The sequence below is a fragment of the Corvus cornix genome, chromosome 27, assembly GCF_000738735.6.
Source record: "Corvus cornix cornix isolate S_Up_H32 chromosome 27, ASM73873v5, whole genome shotgun sequence".
NCBI classification, from domain to species: domain Eukaryota; kingdom Metazoa; phylum Chordata; class Aves; order Passeriformes; family Corvidae; genus Corvus; species Corvus cornix.
Window position 1 is genome coordinate 3895732 of NC_046355.1, and position 24884 is coordinate 3920615.

The 24884-nt window shown below is 53.1% G+C and overlaps 1 protein-coding gene and 2 long non-coding RNA genes across 4 annotated transcripts; 1 reads left to right on the forward strand and 2 right to left on the reverse strand.

The window, feature by feature from the left end:
* The first annotated feature begins 4453 nt into the window (after positions 1 to 4453).
* On the forward strand, positions 4454 to 7953 carry LOC104688193 (calcium/calmodulin-dependent serine/threonine-protein kinase 1-like). The gene is given in 8 exon segments (XM_039565583.1): positions 4454 to 5459; positions 5611 to 5832; positions 5934 to 6037; positions 6129 to 6179; positions 6495 to 6845; positions 6847 to 6862; positions 7265 to 7441; positions 7766 to 7953. Coding segments are annotated over 8 exon segments (2031 nt in total). The 3' UTR covers positions 7870 to 7953.
* A 6710-nt stretch (positions 7954 to 14663) lies between these two features.
* On the reverse strand, positions 14664 to 15638 carry LOC109950971. The gene is made up of 2 exons (XR_002273363.2): positions 15392 to 15638; positions 14664 to 15022 (listed from the first exon to the last, which is right to left on the reverse strand). It is a non-coding gene; the product is annotated as an uncharacterized LOC109950971 (long non-coding RNA).
* Positions 15639 to 19214: 3576 nt separating this feature from the next.
* On the reverse strand, positions 19215 to 23016 carry LOC120411379. Of its 2 annotated transcripts, none has more exons than XR_005603699.1 (4): positions 22966 to 23016; positions 21601 to 21686; positions 20266 to 21004; positions 19215 to 19896 (listed from the first exon to the last, which is right to left on the reverse strand). It is a non-coding gene; the product is annotated as an uncharacterized LOC120411379 (long non-coding RNA). The 2 variants fall into 2 exon arrangements; XR_005603700.1 differs by having other exon boundaries at positions 22838 to 23008.
* Between the last annotated feature and the right edge of the window lie 1868 nt (positions 23017 to 24884).

Consider the following 24884-nt stretch of genomic DNA (forward strand, 5'->3'; position numbering starts at 1 on the left):
ATTGGTAAATGTGGGGGATAGGTTTGAAATGCATGAATTTCTGTTTGTTCCTGATTGTGATTGTAATTTACTGGGAAGGGATTTGATGGCTAAACTGGGAATGTAAATTAATATTGTGAAAGGTGATAAGGAAGCTACCACTGCTGTAACTGTCTGTCAAATGCCGGAGAAGGCCTATGCTGAAGTAAACCCAGAAGTGTGGGTAGTGCCAGGGAAATGTGGAAAATTAGATATGGAACCTCTCCAAATCACTTTGAAGCCACCAGGACAAGTGGTGTTTAAAAAGCAATACCCTCTTTCAGGAGGGAAGGAAGGGGTTACAGCCTGTTACTGAGTCCCTGTTAAAGGCAGGTCTTTTGGAGCCACGGATGTCTCCCTATAACACTGCTATCCTGCCAGGTGAGAACCTGGCAGAATTTTAAAGTGTTAAAAAGCAGATGAACTGAGGCTCCTGCCCTAGCCCTTCCAGACAGGGAAAAAGTATTTGCATTTTATGTGGATGTTGAACAGGACCATGCCAGAGGAGTTCTAGTGCAAGAACACCACGGGGCAGTACTTGAAGACCGATGGCCCATTCTTCTGAAATGTTAGACCCCTCGGCGAGGGGTGGCCCCATTGTTTGCAAAATTGTGCAGCCACGGCTTTCATGGTAACTGAGGACGGCAGGAGGCTCTCTAACCCTTAAGCTTCACATCAAGTTAAGGCTTTGTTGACCAAAAGAGCCTCTCATGGAACAGGAGGATTTAGAATTAAGTAGGGGGGAAGAGTTTAACCCCACCTCCTGTTTAACTGGTCCCGAGGGAGGAGACCTGAAGGAAACTCATGACTGGATTCAGGTAATAGATCTCCAGATGCCGAGGAGATATTCAATTATCCCCCTTGGAATTAATGTTTGGGATTTTTCTTTTTCTGGAGCAGTAAATCAGGATGTTGATGGAGGTCTCTGGTTCTGTTCCCAACAGGGCAGCCATTTGGCGCAGCCCATGAACGCGGCATCGGAGTCCATGGAGGTGTAGGACAGATCTTTCCCTCTCCCACTCCCCACTGCCACCAGCTCCCCCTGGGCAATGAGGGGGCTCCCGGCTGAGCGAGGGCAGCGCGAACGTGCAGCAGCTCAAGGATCCGCTCCCTGCGCGCTTCCCGGCACAGGGCTGCCCTGGGCCTTGGCATGGACAGAGGGTCCCCCTTCTCTGCTCGGCGTGACCCTCCTGCCCCAGCCTCGCTCAGTTCGATTCATGTGCCTCCCGTGAGGGACACCCTCCACACAGATCCTGCTTCTGATTCCTTGGATCCACGGCACTGTTTTTCCTGGATTTTAGCCACGGCTTCCCCTGTGTAAAGGAGAGGGATACATAGGAGGAGTGTGTTGGGCTCCCCTCCACCACTGTTAGTGGTTTCAGGCCCCCAAGAGCTCTTGTGTCTCCCTTTTTCCCAGCAATATCCCTCCGTCCCCTCCTTCCCGACGCTTCCCCTCAGCAGCACCGAGCCTTTTCCCGCCCTTTTCCCCTCAGCGCTGGCCCCGCCCCCGCTCTGACCACGCCCCCTCGGCGCCGCTGAGGCCCTGGCCACGCCCCCTCCCCGCCCTCCCCTCCCTAATTAGCGCCCTTAGTTCCTCCCTCCTTAATACCTCACTAATTAGGCCCCTGGCGGCCAAGAGCAGGGGTTTGGAGGAGCTCTGTGGGACACCCTGGCTGCGTGGGGCAGGCCAGAGACGCCCGGTGTTGTCCCTCCACTCAGGGCAGGGATCCGGGGCACCGCGGCCACCCGGGGAAGATGCTCCGTTCCCAGCCCCCACCTCCACGAAAGGGAGAGGAGGAAAGCAGGGTGCCAGAGACACAGAACCCCTCAAGACTTCCCCAGCTGGGTCTTCTCCGCCCCGCCCCCGCCCCCTTCCAGCTCCATGCCGTGTTTATAGGAGCTCAGAAAGAGGAAAAAAAAGAGAAACGAGCTCCACAGTGAATTCCTGAAAGAAAAATCCATCAATGGCCAGGAGGCTCCTGTGGCTCCTTCCTGAAAATCAGGGCTGTGGGGAACAGGGCGCAGGGTGTCCCAGGACACAGAGCTGGACACTGATCCCTCCTGGATCTCCTTGGCACCCCTGTCCCAGGCAAGGATGGTCCTGAATATCCTCCTGGAGCTGTCCCAGGAAGGTCCCTGCTCCCTGGTGCGGGATGGGAGGGGTAGAGGTGGTCCTCTCACACTCATCCCACTCATTCCCCCCTGCGCTGGCTTTGCCCCTGGGGTGTTGACCCCCCTTTTTAGGGTGTCCAGCCCTGTTCCCATGGGGAACCTTGGCAGCACCCATGGGCATAAGCAACCTTTGTGGGAGGCTGGGAGCACTGGTGAGGGAGGGGGCTGTTCCTGGTGACCTGGAACTTGGCTCCTGCTGTGAGCCAGGGGCTTTCTGCCTGCTGGGCTGGGGGAACACCCTCTCTGAGCTCTGTGACACCCCCAGCCCCACACCCACTCCTTGCCACAGCTCCTCCTAGACAGCATCCGCTACGGACATGTCCCCCGCTACCGTCCCTTGGCCAGGGGCCTTGTGGCTCATGCCAGACCCTTCTTCCTCCCCAGGGAGCCTCCTCCCAGGTAAGGGGGGAGCCCCCCACAGCCCAGGACTCTCCAGCTCAGCCCCCCTGGAGCCAGGCCGCCGTCTGAGTCCCACATGCCCTGAGCCAAGTGGGGACTGGCGGCCGTCTTGGCCACAGCAACCACAGATAAATCGAGTTTCCAACCTCTGACAAGAGGAAAAGGGCCAGCAAAACCTCAGCTCGGGGCATGAGGAGAGCAGACTTCAGACTGCTCAGGGAACTGGTAAGCAGGGTCTCCAGGGACAATGTTTTTGCAGGTGCTGGGGTCCATCAGTGCTGGTCAATTTTGAAACATCACCTCCTAAGGGCACAGGAGCAGGCGATTCCCAAATGTCGGAAGCCAAGCAGACGAGGCAGAAGGCATCTTCTCTGGGAAAGAGGATGGAAAAGAAAGCTGTGTGCCCAGTGGAAGCAAGGTCAGCAGAAGAATACAGATGTCAGGAAAATTAATCCACAAACACCACAGGTTTATGTCCAAACAAGAGACAGAGCAGTCCTGTTACTTTATTTGAATAAAGGGAGAGGTCATGGGCATTTCCCATGGGATCTCTCAAATTGTTAGAGGACGCAGCTTCCTTTTTCTCCTAATTTCCCAGCTGCATTTCCCTCTCTCCTTCCCCACTGGCTGAGGTACTTGAGAGGTACAGACTTCCCGAATGGCTTAATACAAACCCCCTTTCTAATGTGTACCCCCCACCCTCATTCTTTTCCTTGTGTCTCTGTTCTTTTTCTCTAAATCCAGGGATTAGCAGAGTCTTGAGTGAGTAACAGTCCGTGTCAATTAGTGGAATTCCTATGGAGTTGATGGTTCCTCCCTTTGCTTCTTTCACCTATCAGTATCTGGCTTTATCTACCATCAGGCCCACAGATAGTTTGTAAAGACACCTCCTTCTCATTCCTTCCACAGAGATGTTTCTTGCCACTGTAGGCAGAACTTTGGTGCGGTGAAAGCTCAGCTGGAGAGGAAGGTGGCCAGAAATGTGGGGCACAATAAAGAGAGTGTTTTTAAATATATTCATGGAAAGAAACATTGTAGAAATAATATTGTCCCCTGCCAGGATGTGGATGGTCACCTCACAAACAGGGACAGGGACACAGCACAGGTGTTTAATGCATTCTTTGCCTCTGTCTTCAACATTCCTCCCTCCCTTCCCAGTGGAAAACATGCACTGTACCAAGGGACACTGCAAAGTCCTTGAAGAGGGCAAGCCCTGCTCAGCAGAAACCAAACCACCCCTGTTTGATCCACAGCATTCCCATCGTGAATCTGAACCCAGCGTGTGCCAGCAATTGGGAAAAAAGGAACCCTATGCCCGTCAAAACCAGAGCAGTGGGAGCACCATGAGCGCTCCTTGGGAAATCCTGACTTATTTAGAACAGAGGCAAGGCAGAAGTCGGTGAGCTGTTACAGAAAACTCTTCCTGCCCTCGACAGCCAGTTCAGGAGAGCTCCCCAGAGACACAGGAACTTCAACTCCCTTTGTCTCTGGAAGATCTTCTCAGGCACAGAGTAGTGGGTGTTTCCAGTTGGTACCGCTGCAGTGTCCTGGGAGCCATGGGCTTGACACTGGTGGCAGCAGCACTCTTCCTGATGTGCCACTTGCTGCAGGGAATGATTCACTGCAGCAGGCTGAGCTCCTGGTCTTACTGCCAGGCTTTTTCTGGCCATGTGCATCTTCAGAGATGAGCTGGTTCTGCTGATCCCTGAGGTGGGCACAGGGCTGTGACGGCACAAAGGGGCTGAGCGCTGGCGAGAGGCAGGGCTGGGATGTCACACGGCTGTCCTGGCCCACAGCACTGTGACATCACCGCGCAGTCGCTACGTAACACAGGCCAGCACCTGCAGCTGCCAGTGCAGTCGCGATGGGACGTGCCGGAGCCATGTGTGACGGTGGCGTCCTGGTGATTGTGCTTGTCCTGCTGCTGGCCACTGTGGCTGTCTGGTGGGCCGTTGGCCACTGGCAACCACGGAGGCGGCAGGCACGGACATCGAAGAGGCGCAAGCGCCCCGGGGTGCAGCCCAGAGGCTCACGGAGGAAGCGAGGAGCCCCTGTGGCTCCCAGGTCCTCCAGGCCTCGGGCGACCCCTCGCAAGCGGCCACGTGCTCCCGCGAGCCCCCTGCACAGCCCCTGCAGCTGCGGCCCCTGCGTGGCAGTGGCCCAGGAGCTGCAGGAACTGATGCTGCTGCTCTGGGCTCGCAATGGGACATGGGTGCCGCTCTACTCTGGGATGTGGCAGGCGTTGTGGAAAGAACTGGAGGAGCTGCTGAAGCGAGGCCACCTGCCCTGCTGTGGCTCATCCAGCTCCTCCAGGAGCCTCCATCCCTTCAAGAGGCTGCTCCCAGCAAGATTCTCCATCCCTGGGAGAGCCTCAACCCTTGCAAGGATGGCACACCATGAGGGACCCGCCATCCAGGCAAGAAGCTCAGGCTGTCAGAGATCCTCCATCCTGCCACGAGCCTCGGCTATCTCTGACAGCCTCCATCCCCCGCAGACGCTCAGTGAGACCTGTCAGCCTGCAGAAGGTGCAGAGCCTGTGGACAGGTCTCCCAGCTCCCTTGGACTCAGGGACTTCAACAATACGGGCGCAACCCTGACAACTGATGTGGCCAGGGAAAGCCCAGAAGTCCAAGTGGGAGCCCAGCCCGATCCAGGGGAGCCTTCTCAGGAGCAGGTGGCGGAGCAGCAAGTGAGCTGGAGCCAGCAGTTGCCGGCCCACAGCTCCCAGGACGCTGTGCCGGCTGTGCCAGCTGGCAACAGCCCGTGCCTGGTGGCGGAGACGACCCTCAAGAGACCCAGGAGGTTCCTCCATCTCCAGGAAGCTGCTCCGAGACGGCCACCGACTACCAGGAAGGCCTTTCTGGTAGCAGGTGAGATCTTCTGAGGAGCTGTCTGAGGCTCCCTCGGGGCTCTTGAGGGGCATCCCCAGGCCAGGCCAGGGCCCTTGAGAGCAGCAGAGTCTCTGGCTGTTTCCAGTGCTTCTGAGGCCACGGCTTCAAAAAACCCCTCCCTGGTTTGCAGCTGCTCCTGACACCCCCCTGTGCGAGTCCTCGGGCTGTAGCCCCGGCCGTCCTCAACAGCAGAGTCCAGCCCACGACGCCGGGGACAGCGACGGTGCCGCCCTGCCCCGCTGCCCTCCGGCTCCTGCAGCCGCCTCTGCGCGCTCCCCTGCCCCAGCTCTGCCGCTCGCCAGCCCGACGGCTGCAAGGCGGTGGCCGCTGCCCGGCGCGCAGCAGGAAGCAGGTCAGAGCAACGTGGCCCGCGGTGGCTCGGCCCGCTTCACTCGCGGGCACTTGGCCGGGGGGGCCCTGGGCGCAAGGCTGATGGCTCGGTCTCGGTCGCAGGGCAAAAGAAGAAGCTGCAGGAGCTGTACCAGCTGGGCCCGCAGCTGGGCAGCGGTGGCTTCGGCACCGTTTTCTCGGGCATCCGCCTCTCGGACGGGAGCCCGGTAAGTGGCCGGGACGGCGGGGCGCGGGAGGAGGGCCAGGGGCGGGGCGGGGCAGGGCTTGAGCTCAGCCCCGTCTCTCGTGGCCTTGCAGGTGGCCATCAAACGCGTGGCCCGGGAGAGCGTCCTGCAGTGGTACGAGCTGGTGAGTGAGCGGGGCCACCGCGACAGAGCGGGGCGCGGCGGGCAGGGATAAGGCCGGGCCCCGAGGGCGGGAGGCGGCGCAGGGCGGGGGGAGCGGGCGTGGGCTCAGCGTGCGAGCCGGAGCATGGCGGGCCCGGGGATGCCGAACACCGGTGGTGGGGCCGGGCAGGGGGGCACCCCCCAAGCATCCCCTGGGCGGGAGGAAGCCCAAGCACCAGGGAGGCTGCCCAAGGGGGCACTGGGGCATCCCAGGCACGGGGCAGCGGAGCCACAGGGCAGCATCAGGCCTGCTGGAGGCACTGTCTCCTCCTCACAGCCCGACGGCACCCGTGTTCCCATGGAGATCGTGCTCATGGAGAAGGTGGGCTCTGGCTGCCACAACATCATCCAGCTCCTCGACTGGTTTGAGCTGCCTGACAGCTTCCTGCTGGTGATGGAGCGTCCGGAGTCATCGCAGGATCTCCTGGCCTTCCTGCTGGAGCAGGGGTTCCTGTGCGAGGAGATGGCGCGCTGGCTTTTCTGCCAGGTGCTGGAGGCCGTGCGGCACTGCACCGCCTGCGGCGTCCTGCACCGGGACATCAAGCCGGAGAACCTCCTCGTGGACCCGGAGAGCGGCGACCTGAAGCTCATCGACTTCGGTTGCGGCACCTTCCTCCAGGAGCAGGCCTTTCACGCGATTTGCCGGTGAGCCCACAGGCCGGGCCCTGCTCCCAGTGCCAGGCACTGCACGGCCCCATTCCCTCCTGGGCTGCGGGGTGCGGCATTCAGCCGGCTGCCGGCTGCCCTTTGGCATGGGGCAGATGCTGTGCCCCAGGAGCCGGCTGCCGGCCCTGCCCACAGAGGGGGGCTGCCAAAGCCAGGCCCCGGCCGCTCGGCTTGGCAGGCCCGCAAGGGCTTGGGCTGCTCCGCTGGCCTTGTTTGCCTTGCAGAATGGTTTCCTGGCTTTGGCCAATTGGCTGGGGGACGCCGGGTGGCCCCGGGGGGAAGTTGTGGCCACCGGTGCAGCCCCTGCTTCCGCCAGGAGGCTGGCACCAGGCTCTGGAAGCCAGCAGCCTGCGCCTGGACAGCGCCGCCTGTGTCCCCTAGGAACACACATGTACAGCCCACCCGAGTGGATCTGCCTTGGCTGCTACCACGGCCATTCGGCAACCATCTGGTCCCTGGGCGTGCTGCTGTACGTCATGGTCTGTGGGAACATGCCCTTCCAGGAGGACCGTGACATCGTGTCGGGGCAGCTCTTCTTCTGGCAGCAGGTCTCTCCAGGTTGGTGTCCGGCCTCAAGAAGGCAGGCTTTGGCAGATGGCACCGCGCAGCCCAGCGTGGCCCTCACGCAGCTGCGCGGGAGGCCCATCTGCCCTCAAGGGCTGGCCGCAGGAGGCAGCCCGTGACGACGTGGTCGGTGTGGCCCGCTTGGCTGAAGGAGGTGGCGCGTGTCCTGCCGTGCCACTGTCCCGCAAAGGGCAGAGTCAGCCGGGAGGCCGGCACAGCTCTGAGCACACGCAGCACGGCCCGGGCCCTGCGGGTGCCGGGAGCAGCTGGGCAGGAGCCTTCTGCAAGTGACCGGCGCTTTCTGGCTTCTCTCCCCAGAGTGCCAACATCTGATCCGCTGGTGTTTGTCCAAGCACCCCGCGGACAGGCCAGCGCTGGAGGAGATCTTGCGCCACCCTTGGGTGCGGGGCAGGCGTCTTTGATGCCTTGCCGGAGCCTCTGCAGCACCCGGTTACCGAGTCCCACGCAGGACTGAGGACCCGAGAAATAAAACAACCACAAACCCATGCCGCGGTGTCAAGTCTGGTCCTGGTTAGCAACTTCAGCTAAAGAAATCTCTTGGGAAAAAGGGTAATCAGAGTGTTCCCTTCAGCCTTTGTCAAGCTTTTGATGCCTTTTCTCCAGGCATCATGGCAGTTTTGTGTCTTCAAGCACAGGCTGTAGTACAGGCAGGAGGGGCTGTAACAAGCCAAGAAATGCAACAGTGAAACAGCAGCCGCCCTTTCAAACTGACACGGCCACTTGAGTTCACCTGAAGTGTTATGTGGGCTCATGTGTGCATTCCAAGGGCCAGCAGGTGGCAGGGACAGAGATGTTGCTCCTCTCCAATGCTGGGAGAAGAATCAGAAATGGCAAAACATCATTTCAGGTTGAGCCCTGACAAAACTCTTCCTCTTCCTTCCCCTGAAATGGGAGGCAGGGCTGGGTCTGCAGCTTCATAAGCCATGGGCATGGAGCCCACGGGAAATGTTGAGATGCTGGAGTTGCTCCCATGGTGCTGGGCTCATTGTAGCCCCCAAAATATCTTTCTCTACCCTCAAAACAACTGATGGAAATGGAAAGTGCAGTAACCAGTTTAGCCACAGGAAAGCACCCAGGTGCCTTCGCTGGCCCTGTGGGCAGGTGCCAGCTGCAAACCTGTGCCACCTTCTGTCTACTGCCCTGACCTACTAATACAGGCTTTGGGAAAAAAACATACTTTTTCATAAATGAGGAAGGGGCAGTCAATAGCTAACTCATGTAAGCACAGGTTAACTATTGAGAGACAGCAAATGTTAGTTCAGACAGCAGATGTTAATTACAAAGCCTAAGAAGCCAAATTCACCCTAATCTTGTCAAGATAGAGGGCACAAGGATCATCTCAGAGACCACTGAATCATTCCTCAAAGGACTACGCATGCCCAGGGAGAAAGGTGAAAAGTGCACTGTGAGGAAGACTACTGGTCTTCATCAGAAAGACCCCCGAGGAAGAGGAGAGGCCTTCCTCCAGTGCGACCACCAGGACACACAGCGCATGCGTGACCCATATGCTAATGATATTAATTACTTCCGAGAAATAATTTGTATAACCATGCCTGTCCCAAGGAATGTGATGAATATTCATAATTTAACCCATAATACTGTGTTGTAGGGAGCACCAGGTGTGTGTGTTTGGAGGAGCGATCCCCACACAGCCGGCGCGCCGAATAAAGCAAATACCCACTTCTCTGACTCTGTCTCTGAAGTGTCTCCTGGCCCGATTTCGGTACGATTCATAAATGTGCCTGCTCTTTCAATTTTCTTCCCTTTTATTTGGGCTGCTGCCCCTCTTGTGCCTTGAATGGTTCTCCAGGCCTCTACCTGAAGGCCTGACCTGAGCCATGATCCTTCCAGCCAGGACCCCACCGTGAGGGGATGGCGAGAGTCCTGTGTGTCAGCCCTGGTCTGGAGGCTGAGCTGGGGGTGATAATTATCCCTTTTCTGTTGACCTGTGAGTGATGACTTCCAGTTCTCCAAGAACCATGGCACATTTCCTCCAGGAGCAAGAGGCCCCCATGTCCTCCACAGCCCTACCCTGCTCTGCCCAGGCCCAGAGCCATTGAGAGCTGGCGGTCTCCGGTCACCCCATGCCGGGGTTTGTCCTCAGGCCAGAGGAGATGGCATCGCTCTGGGGGCTGCCAGGGTCCCACCTCACCTGGGAAGCTTGTGGCTGTTTGACACCTGTGGGTGTTTTCCCAGGTTCCCCCCATTTCTTCGGGGGGTGACCACTTGCCCTTCACAGATTGCCCTAAAATGGCGACTCCTCCCTCACCCTGTGCTCATTATGAGGGGACACTGGGGCTTGGTTACGGGTGGAAACGCTCCCAAATGGCCTTGAACTCCTGTGGCAACCATGCCAGCAATGAGGTGGCACTACTCCTTTCAGGGAATTGTGGAGAGCCAGAAGGTCCCCCTTGAGCCTCCTTTTCTCCAGGCTGAGTCCCCCAGCTCCCTCAGCCGCTCCTCATCAGACTTGTGCTCCAGAGCCTTCACCAAGGGATCGCTTCCAGCTGCGGAGGCACAACGCCCCGAAAAATTCGCCAGCAGAAAAGGGTCCTTGTCTGACAAAACCCGGGGGGAACCTGTATGAAAACGAAAGAGTTTTTCGCTGTGGCTGCCTCGGTAAAAGGGAAGGAGCCATTTCAGGCACAACTCAACAAGCCTGGTGAGCTGCCGATCTGCCCCGCCCAAGCGGCTCTGCAGCGGCCGGGGCAGCTCAGGAATGGCTCCCCTGGGCTTCCCTGGTCCCGCCCCGCCCGGGCCGTGAGTGCCGGCCCCGCCCCGCCAGCCGTGCCCAGGAAGCGGGAGCAGGAAGCTGCGGGGCCGCGGGGATGGCGGGCAGCGGCCCGGCAGTGAGGGGGGAGCCGCGGGCAGTGCCAGGGCTGGAGCGGGGTGGAGCCGGCGCTGCCCGGGGCCCCTGGCAGGCGGCGAGGGCCGGGCCGCGGTGCCACCGGGGTCTGGCGGGCGCTGCCGGGCAAGAGCCGTCCGTGTCCTGCCCTGCGTGTGCCTCGTCTGTTCCCTCGCATGGGCTTCAGGCTGCACGGCGGCACTGCGGCTCCCAAGTGCCGTTTAAAACCATCCACAGAGGCCGTTAGGTTGTGGTTCTGGTGTGGCAGCACTGTTGTGGGTGAGGCTGCTGTGTCGGGAACCAGCTCTGCAGGCTGCTGAAGGCCTCTGTAATTTGTCCTGATACACGTTGACCACATCCCTGCTGTCGTCCGCAAATAAAAGGATTAGTCTCTTGCCAGGTGGTTTTACCTGTGCTTTGAATTAACCTCTTCGTTTGTATTAACAGAACCTGACACACACAGTGAGTGCTTCTGGTAAAGAGGGAGGTGTCTGTGGTGTGCAGCTGATAAATAACAGTGGTTAATAATTGTTTTGTTAACTGACAGTGTAAAAGCCATTGCCACGGGCCTCATCGACGCCATATGGACAACAGGCAGAGTGCCCATGGAGAGCAAGGTCTCCCAGGCCCATATCCCTTCGCTGAAGACCCCAGCAGCTGTGATATTGTCAAGGCTACACGTTACACAAGTACATGTTCTGAGGGTGCAAAGTGTTGCAATAGATGGGAGTGTCCTCAGATGTGAGCCAGGCTGGATATTTTTACAAAGGAAACATTGTCCGTTTCATTTTCTCCCTGTAGTTGTGCTAAACAGCTATTAGAGCATTGGCTTTCGTGGGTAGTGAAATGTAAGAAATATTATGTATTAGAATATGTTAGGAAATATTATGTGTCAACATGTTAAGAATAACTTTGTTATGCAGATAATAACTAGTTAATGTTATAACTGGGGTCAAAGTTACAAGATACTCATATAGCTTGATTTATAAGATATCTATATCATCTGAATCATAACTTTTTAGACCTATATAATTTGAATGATAACTTTTTTATACAATGTAATAGCGAGTGTATGGTTAATTCATCGCTTAATGCTCAAATAAACGGAAACTCGCCAAGTGAATAATTGCAAAAATAGACAAGTATAGCTGGATAAAGGAAGCAGCAGGATGTACTAATGAGAAGTTGGCAACAGCGAAACCAATTAGCCACAAAGTACAGAATTTAAACCGGTTGGATCCAGAAAGACCCAGGAACACCATAACTGAGCATGCTCTAAAGGCAAAGTTGAAAAGTTCAAGATATGAGGAGGATGGGAGCCTTCATCGGAGAGGACCCCTGAGGACCCTCATGATCATCTACGCATGCTCTGAAAGGCGGGTCGGGGGAGGAACTATGTTAATCCCTTCTAAAAAAATGTAAATTAGTTCTCGGAGAAAAGCCATGCATCTGCACTGTAGTTTATTAATATGCAGGATGTTAAAGCATACAGGCGGGAAGTTTGTGTAAGTGGCTGTGCCTCTGGCTATGAGCATACACCCAGCGCTGCGGGCTCTTGCTTTAAGTGACCTTTGTCCCCTTTTGTCCCTTATTAAGTTTATAGAGAACTCCAAAAAGAGGAGTGGGCTTCGTTTCTCACACAGTGGAAGAAGAAAAATCACTTACAGTTGCTACTGTAAATAAAAGCATTTCAAGCAGGTTCCTTTAGGTAGAAAATTCTACTCCTCAAGGCACAGCCCCACTCTTTTTACATTGAATTTACATTTACATTGAATGCAATGTGGAATTTGCTCAAGTAGGAACTGCTGGGTGATGCTTACTGAGATGTGTTTTTTCTTGAGGATGCGACTGTCACCAGACTGGAGAATATTGAAGAAACGATAAGTAAATGGATTTTTTTTTTCTCATCTAAGGTATGGAATGGCAGAACTGGTAGAAGCAGGATATGATGTTTGCCAACCAGACAAAGAAAATGTGACTCTTCTTCAGTGGGCAGCAACAAACAGCAGACAGGAGCTGGTGAAGTAAGCCGGGAGTCCCTGTGACAGTAACACAGCATATTCTGCCACTGTTACCTATAATCGCTTTGTTGCTTTTGTACTGGAAAAGGAACACGGTGCCTGAGAAGAAAAGGGTAGAATTCAAATTTTGATGCACTTAGCTTTGTGTCGATGTCACTGGAATGTAAAGACAGCACGGTTTCTTTAGATGTGAAATCATGTATTGCATGAAACCATTAGATTTTTCCTGGGTTTGTTTCTGTAACAAAGATGAAAGCTGATTTTAGAAGTACCTTGCTAGAGACTCTATTTTTTCTTCAACATTTTCTTGAAACAGTGTCATTTACTGCAAAAGCACTTCTGTCCATTTGCTTGTCTAGTGAATTTTTTATTAGGAGTCATTTACTTCTTTAGCTGTGTTATCATTCGTATCATGTTTTGCTATTTTATGTCTGTTCCTGACCTTCCTGTGTTGTTATTACACAGATATTACATTTCCAAAGGTGCGTAGTGGATCAGCTTGGTGGAGATTTGAATTCTGCACCCCTGCACTGGGCCATTAGGTAATGCTGCTTGCAACCACTAGTTGCAAATCTCTCGGTATTGACAGCTGTGGTAGCGTTTTCTGAGATCCGCAGAACAAAGCACTGCTTGGCTGGAGAAAACATACGCTGAAATAATTCTTCTGGGAAAACTTGTCCAAGTGCAAATTCTCCCATTGGAAGATCAGTGCTTTCTTCTGGACGATCAGTCTTTTGCCAGAGTCAGAGACTTGGATGACTGCTCAGAGGAGAAACTACTGTAGAATAACCTCTGTATTCTAAATGAACACTTTGCCCTAGGCTCATTCATTAAGGTATATATTTAATATAATTTGCTGAAAAAGCCATGAGAATCTGAGGGAAAACTGTTTTTTGTGCGGTCTCTATAAGGGCAATGCTTTCAATAAAATAACAATTTTTAAAATCATCTCTATAGTTTTATTTCACACCTCGTTATAGGCATGGACACCTTCCCAGGGGACAGCAGCATCCAAAGGAGGTGTGCAGGGATGTGCAGATGCCAGAAGGGACTCTAGGACAGTTGGACACGCTCCAGTGGGCTCAGCCCCCCGTGCTGGGACAGGGAAAGAGCGTGAGGGGACCCCCGCTGCAGAGGAAGGAGCGGCAGGGACGGGATGAAGTGATGGCAGCAAATGTCAGGAAGGAGGGGACAGAGGGATATTGGTGGGGAAAAGGGAGACACAAGAGCTCTTGGGAACCTGAAACCATTAACGCTGTCCTGAGAAAGCCCAGCACACTCCCCCCTGCATAGCCCAGCCCCTTACGCAGGGGAAGCCATGGCTAAAATCCAGGAAAAACAGTGCTGTGGATCCAAGGAATCAGAAGCAGGATCTGTGTGGAGGGTGTCCCTCACGGGAGGCACATGAATCGAACTGAGCGAGGCTGGGGCAGGAGGGTCACGCCGAGCAGAGAAGGGGGACCCTCTGTCCATGCCAAGGCCCAGGGCAGCCCTGTGCCGGGAAGCGCGCAGGGAGCGGATCCTCGAGCTGCTGCACATTCGCGCTGCCCTCGCTCAGCCGGGAGCCCCCTCATTGCCCAGGGCAATGACTGGTGGCAGTGGGGAGTGGGAGAGGGAAGAAGCGGACAACAAAGATCCGTCCTACACCTCCATGGACTCCGACGCCGCGTTCATGGGCTGCGCCAAATGGCTGCCCTGTTGGGAACAGAACCAGAGACCTCCATCAACATCCTGATTTACTGCTCCAGAATAAGAAAAGAAAAGGAAAAAAGAGCAATAAAAACAAAGGAGGAAAAAAATTAGAAAGAGAAGATAAATAAAAAGACTGAGAATAAGACCTGGAAGGAGAAGAAGGAGGAGAAGAAAACCAGGAAGGTGCAGACAAACAAGAAGAAGGAGGAAGAAGAACAAGAAGGGGAGAAATGAGCCAGAGGACCAAAGCCCAGGTCAGAGCAGTGATCCCCACCACAAGTGCTCAGCACCCTCTGCCTGATGCCCAGTCAATCGCACCAGGGTTCAGCCTCTCCTGACCAGCTTCCCCAGTTGTTAGCAGGACATCCTGTGGTCTGGAATATCCCTCTGGCCAGTCTGGGTCGGCTGTCCTGGACATGATCCTTCCAGGCTCTTTGTCACTTCCTCAACAGCAGAGTATGGGACATGGAGTGGCTTCTAGGACCCTGCAGAGTCCTTGAGGAGGGCAAGCCCTGCTTAGCAACAACCAAACTATCCACCCGTGATCCAGAGCATTCCCATCCTGCATCCAAACGCAGCGCTGTGCCAGTTCCGGGAAGAAAGGAATCCCACAAATCCAGAACAGTGGGAACACTCAGTTCTCTGGGAAAATCCAAATTTATTTAACACACATGCTCCTAAGGAGATCTGACCGCCATGGGTAAACACTTTCCTGGAAGTCAGAAGCCATGTCAGGGGAGCTTCCTGAAGATGGAGGAACCTCCTTGGTTTCATGTGGATCATGTTCCCTCCTTGGAACAGCCAGAGTGCCATGGGAGCTCTGGGCTGACAATTAGTAGCTCCAAGACTCTTGCTACTGGGACACTTGTCTCTGGAAAATCATCTTGCACTGGGCTGACCTCTGTGCTTACTTCCAGGCCTTCCTGGCCATCTGCATCCTCAGCCACAAGCAGGTTCTGCAGATCGACGTGGCTCTAGGGGAGCAGGGACTCCTGTCTGGGGCAAAGAAAACAAAGACAACTTGTAAGAAGAGAACCTGGAGCTTCTAGTTAGAAGAGAAAGGACTATTCAACCAAGGCAGGGCCGATGGAGGAAACTTTCTAAAATGGAACAAGCAGCAGAAGCACAGGAGTTTTGCAGAAGAAATTCTCCTTCCAGCACTTGGCTTAGGGAAAAAGCCTGATGTTGCTATGAGAGACATCAGTTCATGTCTAGTATTGGGTAGCAGACATCTGAACATTTAGACTATTGGCTTTCCAGGCTCACACTATTTGAACCTGAGAGTGAAACTATTCTAAAAGCTAGAGATGCTTGGAAGAAATGTTTCTGCTCACACCACGACTGGGGACCGTGCATCATTCATACCTTGCACCTGTCCAAAGGCCTTCCTCCGTCTGTGCTCCCGCAGCTCTCACCAACGCTCTGGCAGTATACTAGTTTGAAAACAAACTAGTGGGAGACGCCAAGTCAGAATAACAATTTAATGGGGAAAGAAAAGGAAAAAAAGTAAAGGCAGAAAACACTGGGTTAAACTGACAGAGTCAGGATACAACCTGACACCCTGTTAATCAGGATGGTGGTAGCAGTGCGGTAGAATGGTGGCTGCAGTCCTTTGAAAGTGGTGATCCTGTAGAAAGGGTCTGCTCTTCCTCAGAAGGTCCAGTGGTGGCTATGTAGCTCCTGTCCTCTGGAAATCCAGTGGAAAGATTATCTCTGCTATTCAGAATCTCAGATTATATCTAGGATGGAACACTTGGTTCCTCCCTCTGGGTGGAGCATCTCACAATGGGATGATATGAGTCAGGAGGCCAGGTGTTGATAGGCCATTAATAGAAAGATAGTCCGGGGGGAGGAGGCAAGGAAACACTGCCCCACATGGTTTCAACAGCTCATGAGGATGGTAATAGAATACACTGCAACCCAGAACATAATCCACCCCTTATTCTATTACCATCTATATCATCCCAAATCAATACCTTCCTTAAACTCTACACACACACACACACACACACACACACACACATATACATATATACAATGAAACCCTACACACTGTTCTCACCTAAGATTAGGTCTCCTTGTGGTACACAACGCGTTTCCCCATCTTTCTGCATTACCCACCAAGTGCAACCAGGTCCTTGAGCAAAGACAATCGCACGGATGGGTTTGCCTTTGCCTGAGATGGGATTAATCCAAACAGTCTTTCCTAAAATACCTCTCATGTGTACCACAGGGACTCGATCTCCATCCACTGTGTGCAAGGGTTCAGACTCGGCGGGACCAGCTCGATTGATGGACCCTCGGGTACTGACCATCCAAGTGGCCTTTGCTAAGTTCACTTCCCAATTTTTGAAGGTCCCCCCACCAAGTGCCTTCAGGGTGGTTTTAAGTAGTCCATTGCAGCATTCAACTTTCCTGGCAGCTTGTGCATGGTAAGGGATATGATATATCCATTCAATACCGTGTTCTCTGGCCCAGGTGTTTGATGAGGCTGTTCTTAAAATGAGTCCCATTGTTTGACTCGAGCCTCTCAGGGGTGCCATGTCTCCATTCTCCACTGGACTTACGCACTGGCTGTTGAAAGGTGAGCGGGCCTTGCTGACCATCCCTTGGCTCTCCAGTTTACGAATCATCTCATGGATGGGAACCACAGAGTCTCTGTCGGTGCGGTATTGCCGACGGTGCACTGTTGCTCTGGAGATTGGCACCTGTTGTTCTTCAACTCTTAGCAGTCCCACGGCAGAGGAGTCATCTGAGAGGCCAGGCAAGGTACTCAGTTGTCTGATATCTTCTGTCTCCACAGCAGCTATCCCAAAAGCCCAACGATGTCCTTTTGGGTCCTTGAAATATCCATTTCTGAGATAGTCTATGCCGAGAATGCACGGGGCCTCCGGGCCAGTCACGATGGGTGTTTCTGCCACTCGTTCCCAGTTAAACTCACTTCAGCTTCCAGTACAGTCAGCTGCTGGGATCCTCCTGTCACCCCAGAAATAGAAATGGGTTCTGCTCCCACATACCTTGATGGCATCAGAGTACATTGAGCACCGGTGTCAACCAAAGCCGTGTATCTTTGTGGGTCAGATGTGCCAGGCCATCGGACCCACACAGTCCAAAAGACCCGATTCCCTTTCCTCTACCTGGCTAGAGGCAGGGCCCCTCTATTCCTGGTCATGTTGCACGTTGCTCCCTTCCGGTGAATACGTTCCTGAGGTCCCTTCAAGAGGATCGGTCATATTATCATTCCGGTACCGTCTGGAGTTCTGTGTGCGGGAGACCGGAGCATGTTGACTCTAGATGACTTCTTGTGGTAGTTGTCCCTCTTTTTAGTTCACGTACCCGAGCTGCTAAGGAGGAGGTGGGTTTTCCATCCCACTTACTCATGTCTTCTCCATGTTCCTGAAGGAAAAACCAGAGATTACCTCGTGGGGTGTATCCTCTCCCTGGTTGGGGGACACCTGCTCCTAATGGCAGAGACTCTTGCTGGTTCTGGCGAGATCGGGTAAATCTCTTCCTTAAGTTCCTTTTTCAATTTCTGATGGCCCTCTTCAATCTAGCTCCAGACTTGCTCAGCCAGCCTTGTTTCCACGGACAAGACATGGGTGCAAAATGGGGCTGTGACAGTATCCTCGTAAATCCTCAGTTTGTGGACCAAGATGCCCACCCTGTCCTCGCCTTTCCTCCATTGCAGCGTTGCCAGGTAATGGGAGTACTTCTCTGGTCCAAGGTGTGCGAACATCAACCACATCTGTGATGTGCACTGGACACCATTTGGGCTCTTAGGAAATCTCTTGCCTTCTGAGAAAATGATCTCCAGCACAGCCAATTCCCTCAGGCATTGGATACCTTGTTCCATTCTGCTCCATTTTCCTTGGGGCACCTGGAGGTCTTCTTTACAAAGGTACCTGTCCCTTACACTTGTCAGCAGTCGCCGCCAGAGGCTGAGAGTTTCTTGGGTTCTCCCGATCCCCTGGTCAATGACCACATCCCGGGACAGAGATCCCAGTTGCCTGGCCTCACTTCCATCCAGAATGGTGTCATTGGCTGCAGCGTCCCAAATGTGGAGCAGCCAGGTCAGGATAGTCTTGTCTTTCTGGCGGGTGAATTCCCTCTGCAGGTCACGCAGCTCACCCAGGGATAGCGACCGAGTGATGATCTCTGGCTCTGTCTCTACTGCTGGGAGTGAAGGTCCTGCTGCATCCTTGTCAGTGACTATGCCGACTGATTTGCTTTTTGATTTCTTCTTCTGAACAGGGGCAACTGCAATCGGTGTAGGCTATTCTGGTTCAGTGATGGTTTGTGTGGAGATGCTGACAGCGCATTTGGTTTTTTCTCCTCTGTGTCAGTCTGCGTAGACATGGATGCTGTTGTCTTGCATTTGGTTTCTTTCTCCCCTGTGTCAGTCTGTGTAGACATGCTGTTTGTTGCTCTGCTCTTTTTTTCCCTCTCATCCTGAGGATGCTGTGCCATAGCTCTGATTCTAAGCATGGTGTACACTGTACAGAGAAGACAAAGCAGAACTAACAGCAAGGTTATGCTTTCTTTGACATCCAGAAGGAACTCAATATTTTCAAAAACTGCTGTGTCAGGCTTGAAAGGCTGGAAAAAAACATTCTTTAATCCTCCCCCCAGGGACTGGGTATGATTGTTGAGGCCCCAGATGTAGCAGCCTAGAGTAGGACAAGCAGACAAAGTTGAGTATATATTCCAAATTATGTTCATTGCCTCGGAGGTTATCATGCAGTAGGCATAATAGACTAATAAAGCAAATTTTATACCATACCCTGGTCTACACAGGAGCATTAAAACCGGCAGATAGTTCCCCATGTGCGAAAAATATAGAGAGCTAGGTACAAGACCCATGTAAGAATGCTGAACATCATAGTGAGTAGGTGGCTTCTACAATACAAAAGTGTAATTCTAACTTTTCTCAGCACCCAGCTCCACACTGGGCACCAAAATATGTACTAGCTTGAAAACAAACTAGTGGGAGACACCAAGTCAGAATAACAATCTAATAGGGAAATAAAAGGAAAAAAAGGCAGAAAACACTGGGTTAAACTGACAGAGTCAGGATACAACCTGACACCCTGTTAATCAGGATGGTGGTAGCAGTGCGGTGGAATGGTGGCTGCAGTCCTTTTAAAGCGGTGATCCTGTAGAAAGGGTCTGCTCTTCCTCAGAAGGTCCAGTGGTGGCTATGTAGCTCCTGTCCTCTGGAAATCCAGTGGGAAGATTATCTCTGCTGTTCAGAATCTCAGATTATATCTAGGATGGAACACTTGGTCCCTCTAGGTGGAGGATCTCACAATAGGATGATGAGTCAGGAGGCCAGGTGTTGATGGGCTCATTGCAAAAGATACTCCAGGGAGAGTTATCCCTGAGTCATGCGGCAGGGCAATGATGGGCCATTATCAGAAAGATAAACCGGGGGAAGACACGAGGAAACACAACCCCACCTGGTTCCAACAGCTCATGGGGATGGTAACAGTATACATTACAGTCCAGGACAGGTAGGGATGGAGGCTATTGCCAGAAGGATCCTAAGTGAGGAGATCTTCCTCATCCTGCTCCTCCACTGCTGACATCAGGGAATTCCCTGGAGCTGCCAACATCTGCCTTTCCTGCTGGAGGACCTTGTTTGGCAACTCTCTGAGACTCTTCACCTTTGGCAGTGCCGCAGCATCCTTGGAGTCATGGACTGGCAACTGGCAGCTCCAAGACACTTGCTGCAAGCATGCTTTTCTCCAGGAAAATCTTCTTGGACACGGCTTGCTCCAAATATATTTCCAGGCCTTTCCTGGCCATCTGCATCCTCAGCCACAAGCAGGTTTGGATGATTGCCGTGGCTGTGATGGAGGAGGGACTCCTGTCTGTGGGCAAACAAAACAAAGACAACTTGTAAGAAGAGAACCTGGAGCTTCTAGTTAGAAGAGAAAAGACTATTCAATCAAGGCAGGGCCGATGGAGGAAACTTTCTAAAATGGAACAAGCAGCAGAAGCACAGGAGTTTTGCAGAAGAAATTCTCCTCCAGCACTTGGCTTAGGGAAAAAGCCTGATGTTGCTAGGAGAGACTTGAGTTCATGTCTAGTATTGGGTAGCAGACATCTGAACATTTAGACTATTGGCTTGCCAGGCTCACGCTATTCGAACCTGAGAGTGAAACTATTCTAAAAGCTAGGGATGCTTGGAAGAAATGTTTCTGCTCACACCACGACTGGGGACCGTGCATCATTCCTACCTTGCACCTGTCCAAAGGCCTTCCTCCGTCTGCGCTCCGGCAGCTCTCACCGAGGCTCTGGCAGGGATGGAGGCTCTTGCCACAAGTATCCCAAGCGTGGAGATCTTCCTCATCCTGCTCCTCCACTGCTGACGTCAGGGAATTCCCTGGAGCTGCCAACACCTGCCTTTGCTGCTCGAGGATCTTCTCTAGCACCATGCCAAAGGCCTTCTCCTATGGCAGCGCTACAGCATCCTGCGAGTCACGGACTGGAACTGGCACCTCCAGGAAAGTTCTGCTGGGAAACACCGTCAGCCATTCCCTGACTGCAATGAGCTGGCCTCCTATTCCTCTGCAAGGCTCTTCCTGGCCACATGCATCCTCAGCAATGAGCCGGTTCTGCTGAGAGCCGCGGCTCTGAGGGAGCAGCGAGTCCTGTCCAAAGGGCTTCCTCCGTCTCCAGTCCTGCAGCTCTCACGGAGGCACCAGGTATGGTCAAGTCTCCTGCCAGGAGTATCCGACGTGTGGAATTCATCCTCATCCTTCTTCTCCATTGCTGATGGCTCTAAGTGCCCTGCAGATGGGAACATCTGCCGTTGCTGCTGGAGCATTTTTTCCAGCACCACACCAAAAGTCTTCTCCTCTGGTACTGCCACATCGTTCTTGGAACCTTGGTTGGGAACTGGCGGCTCCAGGACAATCGCTGCTCTGCCTCTGGCTTCTGGGAGTGCCTTACTGGAGGCCTCCTCTTTTCTATCTCCTGCTTAAACAAGAAAGGCTTCGTAACTTGACTGCTCTATGCCAGCTATGAGTACATCATCTCCTCTGTAACTCTTTTACAGTGGACACAGAGTTTGTTGAAGCTCATTCTCACAACTCTTATCGTGACTATGCCTCATAACTCTTACAACTCTTATTAGTTCATAACCTGGATTACACATCGTCTCTGTCCAGATTAGAATTTTAAAATATATAATTCTCAATATCTCTAGCTACAAGATGTAACCACACATCTTTGTCCTTTTTTATTTTTGCAAAAACATTGGCAATTGTTTCTCTCTTTTATATTTTCCCTTCGGAACTCATCTGTTTCCTGTTTTCACTTCCTCTGCTCAGAAGACCTTTCCTTTGGTTTATTCTTGTACTGATTCTCCAATCTTTCCAGGCTACTTTATAGAGATGTAGCTGGTGCAACATATACTTCTAGATAGTTTTTGTTGTTTTGATTTATACTACAGGAAGATGATAAAACACGTATTTTACATTACCTCGGACGGCAAAAATTTTTTGCATTTTTAATGGAAAATATATTTTTAAAGTTTGGATAGCATAATTTAAAAAAAATAGTTTCATTACCTGTCCAGTAGCCATAACATAGATCTGTATCCATCATCTAAAAGTAAAGCCAGCTTTTGATTTGATACACACATTGAGACTTTATCCTGTAGGAAATAAAGCAGAAAAAATATGCTATTACAGTTTTATCTTCAACTGCACATCACTTCTAACCTTGAGCGAAGGCTCTGCATTATGGAATAGAACCAACTGAGGCAGTGCAGCTCTCGGTTAACACATGATCAGAACCTTAGACTGCTAAGGAAGAGCAGGAAATAGTTTGGCTGCCACCACGAGGCAACAGCACATTCTCCTGTTGACATTCTCACGGTCAGAGTGAAACTGGAACCGAGCAATCCCATTCCTTTGCAACCACCCTTATGCTGCAGAGATGGAGCCCTGAGCTCAGCAATGCCATTTGTGACAGACCTTTCCCAGGTGGGAAGGCATCCTCCCTTCCCAGAGGTATTGCAAGTTCCCCTCTCCCCACTCCATTCCATCCGGAAATGGAATGCTGACAATCCATAAAGGTTACACACTACAACACTGGCATGGATTCTTTTCCTTAGGTAGATCTAAGGCAGTCTGGGAGTCGCTCAGCCTCTTGTGCCCTCCTCAAGGAGCATTTGTAACTTTTCTTCCTACAATAATCCAACCAAACAACTTGGTTACTGCTCCAAGTAATTACCAGAAGCTTTGGCTGTGTTTTCCCATTCGATTTTATTTAACCCAATATTTTGCAAATATTGACACTTCTATATTTGAAATTCCCAGCATATTACAGAGATTTCATAGGTGATCTTCAAACTTGAGAGGTGACATTGACCACAGAGTAGCAATAAATAGGAAATATCAGGACAAAAGTTAATCCAATACACACCCCCAACAATCCTCCAATTTTTTTTTTTTTTTTTTTTTTATTCTGGAAGAAACAAATTTAACAGCACTGCCATGCATGCAACAAAGTGACCCAGGCATGAAGATGAGCAAGCTGTTGGTCCTTCACATTCCAGTTTTCAAGGGTGACATTAGTGGGACACTGCTTGGAGCACTGCAATGATATCAAAGTAATCCATTAAACTTCCTGCTAACTGGAAATTTCTTTTAAGATGCATAGATAATATATGGCTTATTACTTACACATACAGGCAAAAGGAAAAAACAAGTTTCACCACATTCTCATAAACCTCTGGAAATAAAGTCCTGTAAACTTAACTGCCTTTCTCAATTTGAGAAATTGCTACTGCTATAACATTACCTGTACTGGACCTTGTCAATTGGATGCTTTTGCCCAGACTCCTTGCTCCATATATGTCATTTACACCACAGAAAACAAGACAGAATCCTATCCAAGCAAAAATTCAGTGGGAATGGAGAATGACTTACTCGGCAACACCTGATTCTCTCTGTGCAACATGCACTACAGCTTTCTTTCGGCTGATCAAACACTTCTTATGCTAAAGATCATCATCCTATAAATCTGGACTACGGACTGACTTCCTGGCCCGACGTGCCTCATCGCCGCCACCCCTGATCCATTATCTGGACATTGACTGAGCCTGACCATTACCCTCTGCAACCACACCTCCCTGGGCAACACCTGTGCCAACGCCTGACCACCCAAACAGCAAAAAAAAAATTTTAAATATGTCATCCGAATCCCCACTGTCCCATTTGAAGGCCACTCCTCTAGTAGCCCGTAGCTTCTTTTCGGAAGCGATGTGAGGGGAAGGCGGCTCGCCGCTCCTCCTTTGCCCCACACGGCTTGCTCCCTTCCAGGCCCGATCCCACCCACGGCAAGGAAGGAACGCACCCACCCACACGCCTGGGGCCACTTCCCCACGGGGCTTCTGTCAGTCCCCCGCCGGGGGCTGGTCACTCCCTTCGCCGGGGGGTCACTGCCCCACCAGAACCAGAACCCCGAACCCGAACCCGAACCCGAACCTGCGCCCGCGCCCCGCCCGCGCCCGCCCTGCCGCCACCGCTCCCGCTCTGCGCCCCCACGGCCCCTCAGCGGCACCGGCCCCTCGGGCCCGCCCCCGCCCCGCGGCCCCGGCCAATCCCCGCCCAGCCCCGCCCGTCCCGCGGCTCCCCATTGGTGGCGCGCGCTCCGCCCGCGGGCCGAGCAGCGCGAGCGACGCAGCTCCGCCCCCTGTCCCGCTGCGCGCGCGGAGCGCTCGGCCGTGCCCTGGGGAGCGGCGGCCGCGGGGGCCCGCGCGGAGCGGGCCGTTCCTCCGTGGCTGCGCCGCCAGCACGGCCGGCAACGCGGGCGCGCAGAAGGCGCTTCGGCCACGGGCAGGAGGGATCACTGCAGAAACCAACGTTCTGAAGAGTGGGAATTGGTGTCCAAGGACACAGTTTACACCCTGCACTTGGCTCAACAACATCCCCCTGCAGCGCTTACGGGCTGGTTACTTTAGGCGGCCCACCAGAGCCCTTAAGGGAACTGGGCCGCCTTGACTTGTTAGCAAAGCGGCCACAGAGTCCCCTAAATCAGACTGGGCTGCCTGGAGTTGTTACTAAACTCCCCCCATTGCACTGACCGTTCTGTGCAATTTCCAATGGCCCCGCAGAAAAAGACCTTGGGGGTGGTGGCCAAGAGCTGCTGAACACGAGCCCAGGTGTGCCCAGGTGGCCAAGAAGGACATTGGCATTCCTGGCCTGGGTCAGCAACAGTGCGGCCAGCAGGACCAGGGCAGTGACTGTCCCCCTGGTTTTGGGCACCGCTGAGGCCCCACTTGAATCGTGGGGTCAGTTTTGGGTCCCTCACTGCAAGAAAGACTTTGAGGTGCTGGAGCGTGTCCAGAGAAGGGAATTGAGCTGGGGCAGGCTCTGGAGCACAAGTCTGAGGAGAAGCGGGGGGGGGGCTCAGCCTGGAGAAAAGGAGGCTCGGGGAGACCTTCCCTCTCTCTCCAACTCCCTTGAAGGACACCGGCTTGGGTGGGGATTCCTAACCATAAGGTATCTATCCCATGATCTTTTGCGCCAAGAGGATTGTCACTGTAACTAGGATTTGGCAGCCGGGAAACCTTGGGGAGGATGGAGGGCTTTGCTTTAGGGCACTTGTTTTTAAAGGCTGCCCAGGCAGTCGCACATCGTGCAAAAGGTGTACGCTCTGCCCGAGACTTACGGGAATCCTGGAATCAGTGACTGCGGTGTAAAACTGCCTGCTTCCCTTACCGCCGGCGGGATCGGGGCAGTCGCTTGCGTGGTTGCTGCGGGAGCTTTTGTGCATTAGGCTTCGGGACTTTGCTACGCTGCAATTCGGCAGTGTGATCGAATGTGCCTGCTTTCCCTGCCTCCCT